General features: G+C 49.1%; 1 protein-coding gene across 2 annotated transcripts in view; it reads left to right on the plus strand.

Annotated features, from left to right (window-relative positions):
* Nucleotides 1-21,943, plus strand: part of LOC132462948 (receptor-type tyrosine-protein phosphatase N2-like) — a 30,979-nt gene extending 9,036 nt beyond the window's left edge. The window contains exons 1-3 of one of the 2 annotated variants that reach the window (XM_060058747.1): nt 4,807-5,272; nt 11,073-11,285; nt 16,857-21,943. In XM_060058747.1, coding sequence (XP_059914730.1) covers nt 11,130-11,285; nt 16,857-17,147 — 447 coding nt within the window. In that variant the 5' untranslated portion in view covers nt 4,807-5,272; nt 11,073-11,129 and the 3' untranslated portion in view covers nt 17,148-21,943. Of the gene's footprint in view, nt 1-4,806; nt 5,273-11,072; nt 11,286-16,856 lie in introns of those variants that run through there. The other variant, XM_060058746.1, reaches the window with a different exon arrangement.
* The last annotated feature ends 6 nt before the right edge of the window (nt 21,944-21,949 follow it).

Consider the following 21,949-nt stretch of genomic DNA (forward strand, 5'->3'; position numbering starts at 1 on the left):
TCGCCAAATATGCTAACGTTATGGCAGTCATCTGTGTTCATTGGGTCCAGAAGAGTAAGTTTTAACCCACGGCTCTCAAGTCTCACGCATTCGGCGTGAGACACACGCAATTCAACACACACGCTCACAAGCCACACTTCGTATTTCTCACGCAGGGAAATTACCAGTATAGCGCTCACCAATTTGCGCCTATTTAACAGTGAAACAGGTAGGAATCAAATGGGTTCCCCATACGTAGGGTAACCAGACGTCCGCACCGAGTGACATGATACAGTAGCGTGGCTCCGCCCGCTAGGGTTTTCTGCGTCCAATCAGCGAACAGAGGGAGTGGCTGAGAACAATGACGTTAAAGTCAGCTCTCGTTGACGGATATCTTCACGCATGGTGTTTTGTTTGTTTACAGCCTGCGTGCAAAATGATCCCCGGCCAAACGTTAGCGAATGGTAATGGCAGATCCAGAATGGCACTGGGCAGATCCAATAGTTTTAAACTTCGACGGACACCCGCCTTCAAGTGAGTTAACGTTTGTCAATTGAAAAGGTCCAGACTCTCTGTACAAATAATGATACAGATATGAGACAAATTACAAGCAGGTTGCTGTCGGGCGCTTCTTTCCGAGGCACACCGTGCTTCCACTGGAACTACAAGCTGCTGCCGCTTCAGTTGCCCAATACTGTCAGCTCTGCAGTCTCGTTCCACAGTGGGCAGCGGGCTTCAGATCACCACAGCATCACTCCAAACGTAGCCAAAGGGTCCTCGGATCACCCCAAATAGGTTAAATAAATTGGGCTCCTTAAATCACTACAATTACCCTTACGCTGCATGTAAATCCAGCCAAGTCACTGCAATCAGACACACACACTTCACATACAGGCATTAGTTAATCGTTTATTTCATACTGCAGTAAAACGGTGTGCATTATAACAAAAAAACTAATAAAAGATAAGATCCCCCCCCCTCATCTTGATATCAAATGTGCTTAATAAATACATTTTATTTGATTTGATTAGCATTTTACAGACCGATACAATGGATAGGGCGTTTAGTAAGGTCCACCACCATTGCTTCTCTCCCCATAAAAAGCTGCAGTCAGTTTTTAATGAGATTGATTTACCTTTGAGCATTTCCTATTATAGACTACTGTGTAAAATGCTGTTTAGAATTAACGTTTGTATCAAGAAAGAAAGAACCAGGGAGTGACTCTCTTATTCCCACTCCCCTTGCTTGACCACGATCTGGCATCTAGAATGGATTGCTCTTCCTTGGGTCCCCAGATGTTAACACTGAATTTCATACATTGAATTTTGCAGGTGACTTTGGCATGTTGAATTTGGGGACCTTGAAAATATTTAAGTAAATTTCTTTAACGTTGAACATTTGATTTTGAATTTTTTAACATTGAAAAAGTTAGCGAGTTATATTCAGAGGCAAAAAATCCAGATACGTTACTTCAATGCATAAACATTCAGTGCTTAGAATTCAATGGCTTTTTACTTTCAAAATCCGATGGCACAGATTTACTTCCATATCTCTCTCTCTCTCTCTCTCCCCCTGTTTCCCGGGTTTCGGCCAGTAACTTGACCAAACAGGTCTGTTACTGTCAGGTATCGTGGTTGTCAGTAGGCCCGACACGCCTTGCGACTTCCTCGCTGCCGTAATCAGGATTGCATCACGTTGGTGTTTAAGAAACCATCCTTTCTGCTCGCAGCTGTTTCAGACATACGTTCAATAAAGAGGTGTGCAGAGAGAGCGGGGACAAGATTTAGAAACGTAACACTGAAACCCCTCCCTCCCTACTCCTAACTCCTTAACTCAAACCATATCTCTAAATGTGAGGCCTACAGCTACCTGTAGGCCTCCTAGAGCCAGGTGACCCCTGACCCCTACCTGTAGGCCTCCTAGAGCCAGGTGACCCCTGACCCCTACCTGTAGGCCTCCTAGAGCCAGGTGACCCCTGACCCCTACCTGTAGGCCTCCTAGAGCCAGGTGACCCCTGACCCCTACCTGTAGGGCTCCTAGAGCCAGGTGACCCCTGACCCCTACCTGTAGGGCTCCTAGAGCCAGGTGACCCCTGACCCCTACCTGTAGGGCTCCTAGAGCCAGATGACCCCTGACCCCTACCTGTAGGCCTCCTAGAGCCAGATGACCCCTGACCCCTACCTGTAGGCCTCCTAGAGCCAGGTGACCCCTGACCCCTACCTGTAGGGCTCCTAGATCCAGATGACCCCTGACCCCTACCTGTAGGCCTCCTAGAGCCAGGTGACCCCTGACCCCTACCTGTAGGCAGTCTCTCTTGAGGAGGCTGAACCCGGCCCCTCCTGCAGATGTTGGGTCCTACTGTACCCTGAAGGGTTGTGTGTTCCCGGGCCCTTCCCCGGGGCCCCCCAAAGGCCTCCTATCATACACATGATGGCTCTTTTGTACCGGGGGACATTCCACAAGACACGGGGGGGCCGCAGGAATCCAGAATATTCTGAGGGGTACAATGGGCGTCGTGATGGGGGCTGTGTCTGAATGATCTGTCATTTAGGAGGAAACAAGAGGGCAAGAGAAAGAGAGGAGGGGGGGAGAGGGGAGAACCAGGAGGGGAAAGAGGAGGGAGACGGGAGAGAGAGAGGGGCGAGAGTTTGGGAAAGAACCGGGAGAGGAGGGAGAGGAGGAGGGGGAGAGAGAGGAGGGGGAGAGGGGAGCGGAGTGGGGGAGAGAGATGGGGTAGACAGGAGGGGGAGAGATTGGATGGCGGAGAGGGGAGAGCAGAGAGAGGGAAGAGGAGAGGGAGAAGGAGAGAGGGGGGAGAGAGGAGGGGGAAAGAGGAGAGGGAGAGATGGGGCGGCGGAGCTGCTCCGGACTGAGCCGTTGGTACCTCCTGGTGGTGTTGTCGCTCTGTTTCCAGGCGACGGCCAATCCCAGTGCCCCCCCTCCCCTGGCAGTGGGACTCCCATCACAGGGAGGTGCTGAAAGGAGGCGCCGTGGGGGCAGGTGTCAGAAGACCCATATTTAGTCGGCTCATTATGTATATATTATACGCTATATATAAACACACAGCCTCCTTCAGCACAGAGGGCAACACGGCAGAGCCCGAGAAACAAAGATCGGATTTTGGTCATAGCCACTCAGATCGTTCGGATCCGTAACTCCGATCCTCAAATGTAGAGGCAAGAATAAATGTTATCCCAACATTATCGACAGGATATACTGTATCAAATAACTTGTAATATTATGTTATGCCATCAAATGATCTTCCAGCAGCACGGTGTTTGTGTGTGTTTGTGTGTGTGTGTGTATGCTTGGGTTGAAGAAAGAAAATATATGAGAGAGAGACAGAGACAGAGAGATACAGAGAGTGAGAGCATCTCTTAAAGAGAAAAGGTAAAAAACAGTTGCTTTTATCGTGCTGCAAATGGGATATTAGAGCCTAAAGCTCTCTCCCGCTCTCTCTCTCGCCCTCTCACTCTCTCGCCCTCTCTCTTTCACCCTCTCTCTCTTTCACCCTCTCTCTCTCTCTCTCACTCTGTCTCGCGCCCTCGCTCACTCTTTCTTACCTTTCTCTCTTTTCTGTTAGACCTCAAATAATACTCTCTCTCACACACACAGGGCAGAGTGGAGCTCTGCCATCTCCAGCTGTCGCCAGGGAGACAAAAGGAGGGGGGGCTGAGGAGGAGGAGGGGGGGGTTGAATAGAAAGATAAACTGAAGAGCCCCCCCCCCCCAGTAAGACCCTTGTCATGTGCATTAGGCAGAATCTCCTTCAGACCCTCCACATGATAACACACACACTGGCATACACACACAAACATACACTTACGTGCAATCGCACACACTTACATACCCAACCTTACATACATACACAATTACATACACACACAAACATACAAACACGCACACAATAACATGCACACGTACACAAGCACACACCCCCACACACCTACATACACACGCACACAAAAATACACTTGCATACACATTCGCAAACACACACTTATATACACACACACACACACTCGCAAACACACTTACATACACAAACTCACTCACACTTAAACGTACACACACAAAGACCTTTCCATCATACACACCTACACACGCACAAACACGTACACAAACATGTGCACACACTCATGGTGCTGCCTCCTCCATCGTGTCAAGTGGTCTGTCATGCTAGCCTATAATGCTAGCTGCTAATGCTAACCTATAATGCTAGCTGCTAATGCTAACCTATAATGCAATCCGCTCATGCTAATGCTATCTGCTCATTGCCAGCCGCTGATGCTAACCCATAATGCCAGGTGGTGATGCTAACCTGTTACTCCGACCACTTGTTAGCCTGATAGGGTATCCACACACACCGGACATGACGAGCATGTCTGTGTGCGTTTAGATGTGTGGTTCAAATGTGTGTGTTTGTGTCTCAGAGCAAGACTGGGGAGGGTGTAATCATTTAAATTAGTAAAAGCTAGATAAATAAATATGTGCGTAAAATGTATGTGTTTGAGTGTACTCTAATGTCTGGGTTGAGGTGAATGATGCTTCTACAATATTTTAGTATTTTTGATGGAATTCTGTTTTAAAGCAAGATGAGAGTTTAATTATTATTGTATAAATATTACATTCTAAAGGTCTACATAATATTTTACATTAGAAATTAAAAGCTTTATTTGTCGAGTCCTCTCCTTTTCTATCCTTGTTTCTCCTCTCTCCTCTCCTCATACTTCTCCTCTCTCCTCCCCTCTATCCTTTCTCCTCTCCTCTGCGCTCCTTTCCTCTGCTCTAACCGTCGGCAACATGTGGAGTAGTCGTTGCCGTGGCAACGGAGGGGCTGTGACATGTGCTCGAGACAGGCAGCGCAGGGCCGCGCGGTATAAAGGAGGGGCTCGCGCCGCACCTCGTCGAAAGAAAAAAAAAACTCCCGCTTCTCCGCTCATTCCTCTCCTCTCGACGCCGCGTGGAGGTTCCCGCTCACCCCGACACGAAGATCCGGACGACGAGAAGCGGCTCGTCCCGGTGCTCCCGCGGTTAATGTCCGTCGCACCGGGAGAACTTCCCCCGAGTCGGGCTCTTTACTCTCGGCGGGCGGACGAAGAAAAAACCGGTTCACTTTGCTTTGAGGCGGCGGGAGAGAAAATGCGCGACGCAGGCGACGGACTCCCCCGGCGGAGCGGGGTCCGGGCCTGGGTCGGGTGGAGTAGGACGACCCAGTGGAGCGGAGTCCGGGCCCCGGTCGGTGGAGTCGGACGACCCGGTAGAGGACGGGCTTAAGGCTCACCCGAACCTCGGTAGGCTCCACACCGGGACACACTCTTCATTTCGGGTTTTATCATGTTGCTTTAGCGGCCCTTCCATTCCCCCATCGCAAGGTGAACATCGAAAAATGTCGCATTTTATCTTCGCGGCTAAACTCGATTTTACGCACAAACTGATTTAACGACGAGACATTTAAATATCCGTTATGCTTTCGTCACACTCGGCGCGAGCTGCAACACCCGCCCGCGCCCTGGATCACACCCAAATAAGGGCTTTCCTTTTTCCGAATAGATTAATTGATTAAGTTAATTAAAAACGTAATCTATAATTACATTTCTAAGGTGAACGCTAACAATGGGCAGACGGTAATTTAACATAAATGTATGGAGGGGAATCGTATACATGTATTGGTGTTTCTTCCCCATGTTAAGATGTATGCATATATTATATATATATATATATATATATATATATATATATTATTATATAAAATAAAATATATATATTTTATAGGTCCGCTATCACTGCCTGCATGTTACAGTCAACGTTTGTACATAAGTATGTATTTGGAAACGTAACTTGTTATATTCTTCTGATCATTTAATGTGTTATCTGTAATCTTTTGAAGGGACTGTTTATTTCGTTTATCCAGTTGTTATATTTGATAGGTTCCCATTTTATCCCATGTCATTTGTTAGATTTGTGTGTTGGCGGCTTTTGTTGTGTATTCAGTAGCTTTCACAGGAAAGTTGTACTGATTTAGTTTCTGTGTACGTGTGTTTGTGCAAGTGTTTATATGTATGTGTGTGTTTGTGGGTATGTGTGTGTGTGTGTGTTTATGCGTGCGTGTTTGTGTGCGTGTTGGTGTATGCAAGCATATGTGTGCGTGCGTGTGCATATGTGCATGTCTGTGTGCTTGCATGCGTGCGTGTGTGCGTAAGGGTACGTGGGTGCATATGTGTGACTGTGTGTACGTGTTTGTGTTTGTGCGTCTGCCTGTGTGTGTGACTGTGCGTCTGCGTGTGTCTGTAACTGCGTGTGTCTGCGTACGTGCGCGTGTGAGTGTGTTGCTGCGTATGTGTGTGTAAGTGTGTGTGTGCGCGTCTCCCAGTGCGCGGTGTGAGTCTGGTGAACTCCTAGGCATGGGATTAATTGGAGGTCAGCAGCTCATCTTTGTCTCCATCACAAGTCGCAGCGCATCAAAACAATGTCCCTCGCTTCACTCGCTGGGACCCTACCTCACTCGCCCGCCCCCGTCCACCCATCTGCCTTTGTGTCCACGGGGCCAGATAATCCCCCAGGCCCCCAGCGGTCCTCCGTCCTACCCCACCACCTCCACCCCCCACTCGGTCCCTACCCCACCACCTCCACCCTCCCCAGGCCCCCAGCGGTCCCTACCCCAGCACCTCCACCCTCCACTCGGTCCCTACCCCACCACCTCCCCCCCACTCGGTCCCTACCCCACCACCTCCACCCTCCCCAGGCCCCCAGCGGTCCTCCGTCCTACCCCACCACCTCCACCCCCCACTCGGTCCCTACCCCACCACCTCCACCCTCCCCAGGCCCCCAGCGGTCCCTACCCCACCACCTCCCCCCCACTCGGTCCCTACCCCACCACCTCCACCCTCCCCAGGCCCCCAGCGGTCCTCCGTCCTACCCCACCACCTCCACCCTCCCCAGGCCCCCAGCGGTCCTCCGTCCTACCCCACCACCTCCACCCTCCCCAGGCCCCCAGCGGTCCCTACTCGGTCCCTACTCGGTCCCTACCCCCCTCCCCCCTACGCTACCCAGTCTTTACTGGTCTGAACTCTACCCGGACTCTACTGGTCTCTACCCGGTCTTTACTGGTCTCTACTGGTCTTTACTGGTCTTTACTCTACTGGACTCTACTGGTCTTTACTCTACTGGTCTCTACTGGTCTTTACTCTACTGGTCTCTACAGGTCTTTACTCTACCGGTCTCTACTGGTCTCTACTGGTCTTTACTCTACCCGGTCTTTACGGGTCTTTACTCTACCCGGTCTTTACTGGTCTTTACTGGTCTCTACTCAACACGGTCTCTACTGGTCTCTACTTGTTCCTACTCTACCCGGTCTCTTCTGGTCTCTACTCTGACCGGTCTTTAAATACGAAGAATAGCTTTGTGATCCTTCCAATTTAGGTTTTAGAAATCCTCCCTGGTTTCTGCGGGTCTGACTGTCTGTCTGACCGTCTGTCTGATCGTCCGCCTGTCTGACTGACCTTCTGTCTGACCGTCTGTCTGTCTGTCTGTCCGCCTTTCTCTCTGACCGTTTGTCTGTCTGACTGTCCGTCTAACCGTCTGTCTGTCTGGCCGCCCTCCTGTCTGTCCGAAGGGAGCTTGTTTAATATTTACCAAAGAGAAGAGTGGAGGGAAAGCAGAGCAGGGAGGAGGGGAGGGGGGCCCGCTATGCTAATGCTCCTCAAACAGCGGCGGCTGTGCTGCGTCTTTCTAATCACGCCGGCCTATGTGAAGCGGACATTTGCAAGTACAATCTACGCCAGCAGCAGCTGTCCACTGGCCTCCACCGCTACCGCCATGAATACAGGTGGAATAGCGCCACTCAAAACAAACAGGTCCAATTAGCCTCTGTTTAGGAACACAGTCATGTTGTTTCATGTGGCTGCTGATAGAGCCAGCCTTCCTCCCCCAAAACCCACCTCGGTCCTTCAGGACCAACTCATTACCAGGACCCACCTCGGTCCTTCAAGACCACCTCATTACCAGGACCCACCTCGGTCCTTCAAGACCACCTTATTACCAGGACCCACCTCGGTCCTACAAGACCACCTCATTATCAGAACCCACCTCGGTCCTTCAAGACCACCTTATTACCAGAACCCACCTCGGCCCTTCAAGACCACCTTATTACCAGAACCCACCTCGGTCCTTCAAGACCACCTTATTACCAGAACCCACCTCGGCCCTTCAAGACCACCTTATTACCAGAACCCACCTCGGTCCTTCAAGACCAACTTATTACCAGAACCCACCTCGGTCCTTCAAGACCAACTTATTACCAGAACCCACCTCGGTCCTTCAGGACCAACTCATTACCAGGACCCACCTGGTCCTTCAAGACCACCTCATTAAAATGCAGCCAGTCTCAAAGGCGGCTAAGCTCTCCCCCAGCTTTGTGGACGCCCAACAAAGCTGGGGTCCACTGCTGTCCTCGCATCAGGGTTACATTAGGACTCTGCAGCATCCATGAATGAAATTCCATGGGTGGGCGGGAGCAGGGTGGAGGTTCTGGGGTGTCGGAGCCGGAGGAGGTGGAGGGTCTGGGGAGGTGGAGGAGGTAGAGGGTGTGGAGGAGGAGGAGGGTCTAGGGGTGTGGAGGAGGGGGAGGGTCTGGGGAGGTGGAGGAGGTTGAAGCCTCTCAAGCTCACAAACATGCCAGAACATTCGTGGTGCCGGGAGGGGGTCCTCAGGACTGACGGGCTGAGAGATCAGAGCGGCCCCCTCTCCACCCGGTGCTTCAGGAGACTCTTCCATTGGCTGATGGCCCCAGACCTCCACCCTCCCCCACCTCCGCCCCAGAGCCCCGGTCCCCCTGCGGCCCCTGGGGACCGGTTTCCTGCCGCTACACCGCTCCTCCTCCCTGATTGTTTTGCATCGCCGCAGATTTCTTGAGACAATACAAGTGGCAGCGAGAGGAGTTTAGGGTCTAAATGCGCAGCCTGAATTGACTCGGGGAACAGGATAATAGCTCGGCCACGCCTTGATAATAGCAGAGCCGTGTCAGGCCGCTCCTGTCGTAAGGAGCGATGACATAAAGGAATATCTAATTATTCCCCTTTTGTCCAAGCTGTTTCTTCCGTCCTCTATTGATTCCCTTTGATAATTCCACATCCAGTAGAATGGTCTGAGATGACGGCATGGCAATCTGCAGCCTTTCTCCCTCCGGGCTGGGCCTTGTCTGGGCATTGTGGTCCACATCATTACAGAGTGTATAATAAGAGGGGATTACGTCCTCTTTTGTTGCCCAGTGGCAGCCAGGTAGGGCTGGCCCATTATCCATTGGGCCTGCTGATCCCTCAGATGAACTGCACGCAGCCGGCCGCTCTCCATGAAACGCTCCGTGGACAGAAGACGTCGGCCGGCGGTTCACATCCCAGGGATCTCTTCACGTTTCTCAGGCTCTGAAACGGTAGTTCACACAGCGGCCCGGTCTGTCACACGGTGCGTGTCTGCCGAGTGATCTCACGCAGTGGGCCGTGAAGAGGAGGAGGAGGAGGAAGAATTAGAAAGAGCCTTTTTCCCACAACGCCTTCTGCTGCGGGACGCCTGGGAAATGAGGCGTGTTCGATGGTTTTGTGTTAACGTTAGTGTTGTGTTATCGTCGGATAGTCTTGTGTAAACGTTAGATGGTGTTGTATAGAAAGTGTTGTGGTAACTTTAGATAGTGTTGCAGAGTGTTGTATATATATTGTTGAGTTAACCTTAGATAGTCTTGTATAGATAGTGTTAACGATAGACAGTGTTGTGTTAACATTAGTGTTGTGTTAACCTTAGATAGTGTTTTGTTAACGTTAGGTGGTCTTGTATGATTCATCCTGAGCACTGTGCTGAAGTGCAGAGATGAACAAAAACATGATTATGCTTCTCTTCAGCCACACTCGTATGCAAATGCTTTCTCCCAAACAAATATCTGGCTGCATGCTTTCAACCCATTTCTCCTAATGTGAAATCAAAGCCTTTTACCTGAGAGCATATTAAATAGCATAGCCACGTACAATGAATGAAGGATAAGAGAGGAAATATATCCAGCGCTGGATGGTCGGATATATTGCAGTATTTGAGATGATCTGAGTTCACCTCTACTCTGACCATGGTGCGTGGGCAGGAGCTGCATCCAGCCTTCAAAGCCTTCATCCTCTCCTGCTCTGTGTCTCAGACTGAAGGCTTCTGTAGTAAGCAGTGTACTCAGCGTTCGATATCAAACAGGATATTATAGCGGGACTAATATAATTATCTTCCTTCAGGATTGTATTTTTGATTCGATTTGCTTTTGCAATAGCCGCTGTGTTCGTTCAATAGAGTACGACCTCAGTGTGTCACGGCTGGACGTGGCATTACACAAACCCCCGTCATGGGAAAGGAAATGATGTGTGGCTAGACGGTCCATCCCACGCTGTAACACGCCGCCGTGGTTTCAGTTTCACTTCTTCCTCCGTCGGCCGGAGCACCGGCTGCCGCCGCCCCCCGACCACCGCTCGACAGGAAATTGAATCCCTAATCCCAGAGTTATACCCGCCCCCCCCCCCCCCCCATGTCTTTTGTGCTGCTCAGATTCCCCCTAAGAGGATGACACTGAGCACAATGGCTCTCCCGCTCAAAGCCACCCATCCCCGACGCGGCCCTAAGATCACTCTGTGTCAGTGAGGCTAAGGGCGCTGCTCCATTGTAGCTCCATGCAGGCGTGTCTGTAGTGCAGCGGAGATGGTCCGTGATGTTCCCCTCTACTGTCCAACGTGCTCTCATCCACCGTCTGGCTTCCTCCTCCTCTTCCTTCCTTTCAGATATCAGCCCCGTTGTTTATTTAATTCAGTTCAATTAGATCAACTTCCCCTTTCGTCAACGTTTAGCTCAACTGGGAATATAGACGTTGTTTTGTGTATTTTTGTAGTGGCATATTCTTATTAAAGGTGTATTTCATCCAGGACTTCTGCTGCCATGTCTCCCGTCATTCCCAGTCCGGCATTAACACAGCCTATGTTCTGGTTTGTTCTGGTTTGTTCTGGTCTGTTCTGGTTTCTTCAGGTTCATTCTGGTCCGGCACTAACAAAGTCCTCTTCTCTTGTGGTCCTCCAGGGCAGTGAGATCAACCAGATCCCCAACAAGTACAGCCAGGCCGAGTCCACCAAGTTCATGGTGCTGACGGTGGTGTCCCTGCTGTGCACGGCCGCCGTGCCACTGGCCTCCACCGTGGTGTACTGCCTGCGCCACCGCTCCCACCACAGGCTGAAGCAGAATTTCAGCAGCCTGGGCGGCAACGCGCCCGGCGACGCCACCTCCACCTACCAGGTATGTCCCCTCCCGCGTCCGTCAAGTCCTCCATCAGGTCCCCTCCATCGGGGCTCCGTCTGGGCCTCCGTCGGGTCGGGTCCTCCGTCAGAGCCTCCGGTTGGGTCCTCCGTCAGGGCCTCCGTTCGGGGCCTCCGTCGGGTCAGGTCCTCCGTCGGGCCCTGGGTCGGGTCCTTCGTCGGGGACTCAGTCAGGGGCTCCTGTGCTCTGCTGTCCAGCACCCGGCCCTCACCACCCTTCTGTCAGGCCGAGCCGGTCATGCAATAGACCCGGCAGCAATAGACCCCAGGCTGGGGCTGTCTCGTAACTTACGTCCTTCCAGTTGTTACAGTGCATCACATCACACGTTAGGGACTGTTTCGCCATCATCTGAATGCGCTCATGCTGTTCAAAGGGTAGTGAACCTTTTGTATTTTTCCTAAGGTGGTAATATGGCTGACATGATCGCCAACATGGTCAGTTACACACTGTTATGTCTCAGTGCACTATGAAGTCACGGCCTAGGGACACTGTTGGCGAGGTGTGTGTGGAGCTGAAGGGTCGACTGCGCCGTCCCAGAGAAGGTCGAGCTTCTCGGACACTTGTGGCACAGCGCCACGATGTGTGGCGTAATTCATCTAAAACGTTGCACTGAAAACACGTTACGAAGGTATTATCTTGATCACAAGCCGTGGCTCATAACCATGGGTAAAACACCCCCTCCTTCCCAGATTCCTCAGCCTGTGTTCACTACACTGTAAAGGACTTGAGTAACTCCTATAAGATCTGGTGGACCGCATTCGTTCCACGTCTGACTCTCCTTAGTTGAGGCTTTCATCAAGAGAGACTTCCAGGGGGTTCAGATACAGGTGTTTTAGGAGCAGGTAGGGGTCAGGGGTCACCCAGCTCTCAGTTGATTGAGTTCATTGGAGATGGAAAGTAGAGGCCTTCAGCTGGGCGCACAACACCCTGAACAGAGGTGATTAGTAACAGGAGATGCTCTCCTTTCTCTGGACAAGCTGCCACAGAGCTCTGGGATGGTTTGACACACTGAGCATCAGTATTCAACAGCAGCTATTATTCTGAAGTCTGTGTCTTGCCTGTTGCTAGTGAGGGTTGGATAACAGTCTGACTAGTTTCCATCTCTCCTCCTCTCTTTGCTCACTATAATTGTACTTTGGCCAGAATGGCAGATTGTGAAATTTAATTTAACAGAATCCAATATGAAGTGGCTTTTTGAACAGAGAATTAGATTGCGCTGTTCCTCTCTCTGTCTCTCTTTCTCTTTCTCTCTCCTGCTCCCTCTATCTCCCTCTCTGTCTCGCTCTCTTTCTCCCTCTGTCTCTCTCTCTCTCTCTCTCCCTTCTTACTATGTGTCTCTCTGCCTCCCTCCTCTCCCCTGCCTCTCACTCTCTCTTTTGCTCTCTCTGTCGCTGTCTTCCCACCGCTCTTTATTACTCCCTCTCCCTCCCCCTATCTCTCTCTCTCCCTCCACCTATCTCTCTCTCCCTCCTCTCTCTCTCTCCACCCTGACCTTTTCTCCCAGTAGGGTTTTAAATGAGAGTGGTCCGGGGAGCATTGATTCTATAATGAGGCGCAGCGTCCCTTAAGTGCTCGCATCGTTGGTGCTCCTCTCCTGGTGGAGGTGGATCCTCTCCTGGTGGAGGTGGGTCCTCTCCTGGTGGAGGAGGGTCCTCTCCTGGTGGAGGAGGGTCCTCTCCTGGTGGAGGTGGGTCCTCTCCTGGTGGAGGTGGATCCTCTCCTGGTGGAGGTGGATCCTCTCCTGGTGGAGGTGGGTCCTCTCCTGGTGGAGGTGGGTCCTCTCCTGGTGGAGGTGGGTCCTCTCCTGGTGGAGGTGGATCCTCTCCTGGTGGAGGTGGATCCTCTCCTGGTGGAGGTGGGTCCTCTCCTGGTGGAGGAGGGTCCTCTCCTGGTGGAGGTGGATCCTCTCCTGGGGGAGGTGCAGGCGGCTTTAGGAGAGTGGAAGGTCCCTGTGCTGTGTGGACGCCCTCTCGAAGGTCTGCAGAGCAGAGAGAGAGGAGATGTTAGAGTGATGGAGCTGAAGACGGTAGCCGTGACCTCAGGGCTAGCAGAGGCTCCCGGGGTCAGGAGGACAAGATGGCGCCCCCGTTACGTTCTTTAATTGTCAGCTTTTAGTTGGGAAATTACTTTTGGTGTAAATGTTTTACATTTACGTTTTGCATCATCGATTGTAGTTTTTAGGGTGGTGTTTTGGGTTGTCGTTTATAGCTTGGTGTTTTGGGTTGTAGTTTTTAGGGCGGTGTTTTGGCAGAGAGATTTAAATCAAATAATCTTTCAACATAGCAGGTGTAGAGCGCTTTCCCTGAGAGTGTGTGTGTGTGTGTGTGTGTGTGTGTGTGTGTGTGTGTGTGTGTGTGTGTGTGTGTGTCTGCGTGTGTCTGCGTGCGTGTGTGTGCGTGTGTGTGTGTGCGTGTGTGTGTGTGTGCGTGTGTGTGTGTGTGCACTGACTCACAGCTGCACACACAATCCCAAACACACACACTCTCCCTTATGAGTCCATTTCTTCTCATTGTGTCTGGGGGGCATGAGGCTTGACTGCCCCTCCCCCGACCTGTCAATCAAGTGCTCCTGGAGTGAAGTGTGAAGAGGGATTGGCCAACGCTGACAAAGGGGAGAGTGATTGACAGGCCCATGCTGTTTGTCTGTGTGTGAGGACGGGGGGGGGTGGGGGCGGGACCGAGGATGCTTTGTGTCTGTCAGTCATCCCCCACCTGCCGACCAGAGCAGCAGCAGGCGGGACGGAGAGATTTTAGGAAGGTGATGGAGATGAGTCTCACTCCAACTCAACCAACTGTCCTCATCAAACCTCTGCTCACACTCTAGGGTTAGGGTAAACACTCTAGGGTTAGGGTACACACTCTAGGCCCTAGAGTGGGTACCCTAACCCTAGAGTAGATGAGGGTTTGGTGTATTTATCATGAAACTACTCTAGGGCCTAGAGTCGTTTCATGATAAATACACCAAACCCTCATCTACTCTAGAACTAATCAAACCTCTCTTTGTGTCTTTCTTTCTAAAATTCAGTACACCTTAATTTCTCGGCTTGGGTTAAGAAAGACTATTGTATCTTTTTTAAATTACAGTAATCTTTCAGTTGAATGCAGTTATGAAATCATTCCTACATCTGATTAATGCAGGAAACGTCCTGTTTTTAACATTAAGTTAAGCTCAAACCTTACGTTGTTATGTTACATGCTGTTAACTTCACTTCTACATCGAGTTAAATGCAGTACATTTCCCCTTAATTCCACATCACATTCAGTCTAGTCCAGCGTCGAACCTGGTCAGTCCATCACCATGTGTCGCTATGGAAACCAGCCCTAATGGAGGGCCCGCCCCCTGGCCCTGCGTGTCACAGAGAGAGTAAATAACGGTTGTTTAGACCCAACACGCCCTGCTCTCCTCTAATTGGCTCTCAGGGGGGAGCCATTTTGAAACCGCTTTAATTACAACACCGGGAGGGGGGTCTTCAAATACTACTGCTGTGGGGCCCCTGAATTAACACCGACAATGCACCTCTGTCTGTGCTCCTCTGGACCTCTAGCAGACACAAATAGTACCTCACACAGTACTGACGTAGTACTACGGTACTGATAAAGTAGTACAGTAATGAAGAAGTACTACAGTAAGGATGAAGTACTACAGTTATCACATAGTACCACACACAGTACTATTGTAATACTACAGTACTGATGAAGTACTACAGTTATCACATAGTACCACACACAGTACTATTGTAATACTACAGTACTGATGAAGTACTACAGTTATCACATAGTACCACCCACAGTACTAGTGTAGTACAACAGTACTGATGAAGTACTACAGTTATCACATAGTACCACACATAGCACCCAAGTACTGACTTAATACCACAATATTAATGTAGTACTATCTTTCGAACATAATACCTCAATACCAATACTAATCAGTACTAACGTTGTACCACAGTACAAATGCAGTACCACTAACATAGTACCGCATTACTGACGTAGTACCGCAGTATGACAATATGACAGTACTATGGGTAGAGTTTGACAGTACATATTTGAGTGCAGTATGACAGTATTATGAGAAGTTTACGACTTCTACTATAAATACAGCATTAATGTTACGAAGTATCTGTCTAATTGCTTCCAGCATTTCTAAGCTTGTCTTAATGAACTCTAATGACTTCCAGGAGTCGCGGTCTTCGTCCCCATCAATGGATCACTGTCGTCATGACAACCTATCCTCCCAGCATCACTTACATCACACACGACCACACTAATGAAGGGCTGCTCAAATTACCACCCTGTCAATCAGACGCAGCAAGATTTAATCACAGGCTCTCCCACGCTAGGTCCTACGTCATGCTATATATACCAGGCTGCTCATTATATATATCATATATATACAATAAAAAGACCAGACTAACCAGCTGTTAGACTACACTAACCAGCTGCTAGACTACACCAACCAGCTGCTAGACTACACTAACCAGCTGCTAGACTACACTAACCAGCTGGTGGACTACACTAACCAGCTGCTAGACTACACCAACCAGCTGCTAGACTACACTAACCAGCTGCTAGACTACACTAACCAACTGGTGGACTACACTAACCAGCTACTAGACTACACCAACCAGCTGCTAGACTACACTAACCTGAGGTTCAACTAATCTAACCTGCTGGTTAACTAAATTTACCTGCTTGTAAACTATCCTAATCTGCTCATTGAGACTCCAGTCCATATATGGAGTCTCCAGTCCATATATGGAGACTCCAGTCCATATATGGAGAGTAAAACGTGGCGTCTGCATTAAAACGAGATAAGGGTTAAAACATTAGTCCCCACTCAACCAAAACAAAATGGACGACGCCTTCATGAAGGAGCCTCTCTGGCGTGATAGAGTAGATTTAATAAGGCGCTGAAATTAAAGCGATCAATACCAAACGATTCTTTGTTGCGGGCGGTTCTTTTTTCACGGCGACGCCTGACAAGAACATTAGAGCGGGACGCGTCCATCTGTCACCAGCAGAGCTGGTGAGCTCAGCACATCCCGCTCAGCCTCGCTCCCCAGCCTCTCTCACTCGCCCTGAAATCAGGAAGCTCTTCAAACCAGGGGGTTCAGCTCTCTCCGTCATCGCTGTGGCCATGGAAACCCCCTGAAACGGTTGGGCGGGGTCTTCTTCACCCCGACGCCGGCCCACCCCACCGTCCACCGTGGACCCAACGTCCACGGTCGGTCCTTCTTTCAAGTCTTTCAGGGGGTTCACATCCAGGTAATTTAGGAGCAGAGGGGTCAAAGTTCATCGGACTCTGGGAGGCCTACAGGTAGACTGAGGACATTGGGGATCGAACCCAGAACCCATCAGCTGGGGGTCAAACACCCTGAATCCTAGACTAGACTATAGACTAACACTTCACTAAGCCAATCTCTCTCTCTCTCTCTCTCTCTCTCTCTCTCTCTCTCTCTCTCTCTCTCTCTCTCTCTCTCTCTCTCTCTCTCTCTCTCTCTCTCTCTCTCTCTCTCTCTCTCTCTCTCTCTCTGTGTCTCTCTACCAGGAGCTGTGTCGTCAGCGCATGGCGGTGAAGCCCCCCTCGGAGCCCCTCTCCTCCCGCATCACCAGCGTCTCCTCCCAGTTCAGTGAAGGAGGAGGAGGAGGCGGGGCGGCGGTCAGTCCCTCCGCCCGCGGCAGCACTTCCTCCTGGGGCGAGGAACCCTCCCACTCCAACATGGACATCTCCACCGGTCACATGATCCTGGTAGGCCCTGCCCCCTCCCCCAGCCAATCAAAGGCCTCCTCTTGTGTTGCCGTGGCAACGTGTCCTCCCTATTTCCTTCACCCGAGGTGATGCTGGGCACATGACTGTAGCACTGCGTAGCATTAGCAATTAACTAATAATCATACCATTACTAAGACAAGATGGAAGTCCATATATGGAGAGGGAAGTCCATATATGGAGAGAAAAATCCCTTGATGTAAAGGGAAGCCTGTATGTGGAGAGGGAAGTCCATATATGGAGAGGGAAGTCCCTTGATGTGAAGGGAAGTCCATATTAGAGAGGGAAGTCCCATGGTGGAAAGGGAAGTCCATTTATGGAGAGGGAAGTCCCTTTTATTTTAAGTATGTTCTACTCCAGAGCTGTTATTTCTCTAAATAATGCAGAATTATAAATGATTACACTATCATACCAATCTGACCTTTAACATTGGCTGACATTTATATATATATCAGGGATGGGCGTGAGGAATCGATTACTCGAGTACTCCTCGTTACAAATGAACTCGGTTGGTGGACAGGCAAACTCGAGTTTGCATATACACACACAAACAAAGTTTTCTGAAGCAAATGTATCAATTTTCTGTGCGGCGCCACACAAAGCAAATTAAATGTATCAAATTTCTGTGTGCCGTGTGCAGGCACGCCAGAATTCAAAAAGTTAAGAGATGGCGGTTAAAGCAAAGCGCAGCGAAGAATTTAAATACTTTAAATAAATAGGAGATCATAAGGTGAAATGTAAAATATGCCAAGCGAAATCGAGCTACCAGAGTACTACAAGTATTATGCAACATATGCTCCTGAAACACTACGGTGAGTTCGGGAAAGCAGACCCGCAGCAACCAAGTGTGTCGGCTATTTTCACCGCCGCAAGACGCAGCTTTAATCCCGGCCGTGTAGAGAAGATCACAACGTTGAGTATTTCCATAGTCCATTTGCTGCCGTTTTATTTGCAGCTGTAAATTATTTGCAATGGTTAGGCTACTTGTTTCGTTTTTGTTTTTTTTAAACCGTTACAGGCCTTGGTTCGACGTGATTTAAATTGTGAGACGCATATTTATTTTTGTAAGGAAAATGTGTTCTGAACGTTTGCAAAAATAAATAATGAATACTCTGATAACTCTGACTGTTTTGATGGAGAATAAGCATTTCATGTTTGGTTGTTAATATTGCCGTTCATCATTAGGCCTATTCCTGCTGCAGATCCGTTGCATTCTAAAAATAGATTTGATTAAACAAGTACTCGATTGATTCTCGAGGAATTCCTTCGATCACTCGAGTTTGGAATTTACTACTCGTGCCCATCCCTAATATAGGCCTATATATAATATATATATTCTTAAACATTCTATGTAATATTTTTTTTTTTTTACTTTTTTTTTAAAAACACTTATTTTGAGAGCCTCAACCACAATTTCGTTGCACTTTGTGCAATGACAATAAATAGATTCTGATTTTGATTCTGATTCTGAAATGTCATCCATAGATTTAGAATGAAGCCTATTCATGGAGAGAGGTTGTATGTTGGTAAATCCTGCTAATATTGAAGTGTTAATGTGATAACGTCTAATGTAAAGAAATAATGGAAACCTTTTCCATTAATTCAGGAAAATACTTGATTGGTCTATATGATAAGATCAGATGATAGGATAGCATCAGGTACTAGCAACAGGCGATAGCAGCAGGCGATAGCGTCAGGCGATAGGATAGCATCAGGTGCTAGCATCAGAAAATAGCATCAGGCGATAAGATCAGACGATAGGATGGCATCAGGGGCTAGCATCAGAAAGTAGCATCAGGCGATAAGATCAGACGATAGGATAGCATCAGGGGCTAGCATCAGAAAGTAGCATCAGGCGATAAGATCAGACGATAGGATAGCATCAGGTGCTAGCGTTAGGCGATTGCGTCAGGTCCTCTTTACTCCTGGGGAAAATAGTACCCTATTTAGTCCTCTTGTGTTAACATTGTCTGTAAAGACTGCCAATAGTGCTGCTTATAGAACACTCAGACTGTTGTATCGTTTGACGACAAGCTGACAGTATGCTTTAACAGATAAATGCTCCTACCTCCTCGGCTTCATACAGAAGATGGTGGTTTCAAGGGAGGGAAAAGGGCTTTTTCTGTCTCTCTTTCTCTGTCTGTCTGTATGTCTCTGTCTCTCCCTGTCTCTCTGTCTCTATCTTTCTCTCGGTAAAGAAAGTCATTTTTCCTCTATTCTTCAATGGCATTTATTTCCTACACACACACACCCACACACCCAGGCACACATTCACACAAACACACACCCACTCACACACAAACACAAACAGACATACACACACCCGCACACACACACACACACTCACTCACACACAAACGCACACACACACACACCCCTGGGCGCCATACACCCACACTCACACACACAAACACACAGCTCCCTGCATGCTCTACCCAGCTGCCGGCAGGATGCGACAGAGCAGAGCATCTTTTGCTCTGCATCTTTTTGACACAGAGATACTAGTTACCCCTGAGACCTGCTGCATGCAGCACCACCATGCAGCACCATGCAGCACCATGCACCACCATGCAGCACCATGCAGTACCATGCACCACCATGCACCACCATGTACCATGAACCACCATGCAGCACCATGCAGCACCATGCACCACCATGCAGCACCATGCAACACCATGCAACACCATGCAACACCATGCAGCACCAATACAACAGCAGTACTATACAGAACCATGCAGTAGCAGTACAACATGCAGTACTATACAGAACCATGCAGTAGCAGTACAACATGCAGTACTTTATGCATAAATACTTATTTGGGCTTGATTCGCCTTCAGAGATCACATGTGTCTGGCTCCTGGGCCAGCATGAATCCAGCACTCTGGACAGCTCCCACCACTGACTACAGTACACCAGAAAGGCCATTGGTTCAGACCTCAGTCCCCTAGAGCTGATTGGTTAGGCGTCTCCCCTAGCAGGAAGGAACGACCACATATGGATTTATTTCCCACATGGTGGATGAAGGTTTAAGGTGACCAGGTTCATGGTGGCAGAGAAACAGGGATGTATCTTCATATCCCCTCTGCTAATTTCTTCTCTAAATTCACCTCTTTTAGCACTTTCCATTATTCATTAGTCATTAGAGATAATTATGTTAGCATGAAATTCCATATTAATAATTAGATTTCAGATAATATTGCTAATTTGCTGGGTCCTCTCTACCTTTATTGCCTTCCTTTCCTTCCTTATTCCATCCTTCCTGCCTCCCAACCCTCCCCCCTTGGCCAGGAATAGCGCTATACTCCACACTCTGGATGAAGGCTGTGAAACACTCTCTTTACCGCCCACTGTAACCCGGGAACCTTTCTGATCGATGTCCAACCGCTGATTCCTCTGATGCTAACTGTGGCTAGCTACTTCAGGTTTTCAATCAAACAGAACAAACCCATGGCATGAATGGGAGCCTTCCTCTAACCAGTCGACTAGTCACTGTAGAGAAGCTAACTTCATAGCAGCTAACTTTAGAGGAGCTAACTCCATAGCAGCTAACTGTAGAGGAGCTAACTCCATAGCAGCCAACTCTAGAGCTAACTACATATCAGCTAAGTCTAGAGAAGCTATCTAGCAGCTAACCCTCCTGGCATCGTCAGCTTCCTCGACCCTGAATGGCCCTCGTAGAGCACAGTGAATCCTGTCTCCTTTTCCCCATGCCGTTCTGCTTTCACTATCACTGATTGAATGCATTACCCCCCTCCTGGGGACTTAAGGGTGTGTCCCCCTAGCTTCCTATCTCTCCTTCTCTATCTGTCCTTCGCTGCTTCTGTTTTAAGCGGATTAAACAGCTCCCTAGAAAGCACATTGTCCTTCTTTTGTTGTGGGACTGGTAAATGTTCCAGATTATTCTCAAGAGCAGCAGCCAGATTAACATTTTATATACTGAATTTAAAGGAATTTAGATTAGACAGACATTGAAGACCTGCCCTTAAAGACCTGTCCTTAAAGTCCTTAAGGACCTGCCCTTAAAGAGCTGCCCTTAGATACTTGTCCTAAATTCCATTAAGACCTGTCCTTAACGACCTGCAATGAAAGAACTGCCCTTATAGACCTGTCCTTAAAAACCTGCCCCTAAAGACCTGCCCTTAAAGACCTGCCCTTATAGACCTGTCCTTAAAGACCTGCCCTTAAAGACCTGCCCTTAAAGACCTGCCCTTAAAGACCTGCCCTTATAGACCTGTCCTTAAAGACCTGCCCTTAAAGACCTGCCCTTAAAGACCTGCCCTTAAAGACCTGCCCTTATAGACCTGTCCTTAAAGACCTGCCCTTAAAGACCTGGCCTTAAAGACCTGCCATATACCTCTGTCATATACCTCTGTCAACATCTATACACAAACCACCATTACCCCCCTAAACATCTTCATCATCATCATCATCACTCCCCGGCCCCAGACTCCATGTTGTGTCGCTGGGAGACCCAGCGGAGCCACAATGGCGGCCCCTTGGGGTCGTTCGCACAACCTAGGGGGGCGCTGGGAATGTGATTATTTTTTTTATATTTTTTTTGGGTGAAAAAAAAGGCTACCTGAAATAAATAGCCTATTTTCATTTGTTGGTTTCTAACCCATCTACCGTCTCAGCTACTTTTTACAGTCTATGCCCAGTGTAACAGGGGTCATACAGCGCGGTTCGGTCCTGCACACGCCGGACTCCCGTTACATCAGCTATCGTCATGATCTCTATCCCTGATAACCATAACCAAGTTCGCAGCTTAACAGTTCAATAACCAACACAACACAATCCAACATGGGCGATAGCAAAAAAACAACTCATTTTGTTTCAGCCCGTTTTCCTCCTTCCTCCTCTTGCTAGGTTGTTAG

The sequence above is a fragment of the Gadus macrocephalus genome, chromosome 8 (assembly GCF_031168955.1).
Source record: "Gadus macrocephalus chromosome 8, ASM3116895v1".
NCBI classification, from domain to species: Eukaryota; Metazoa; Chordata; class Actinopteri; order Gadiformes; family Gadidae; genus Gadus; species Gadus macrocephalus.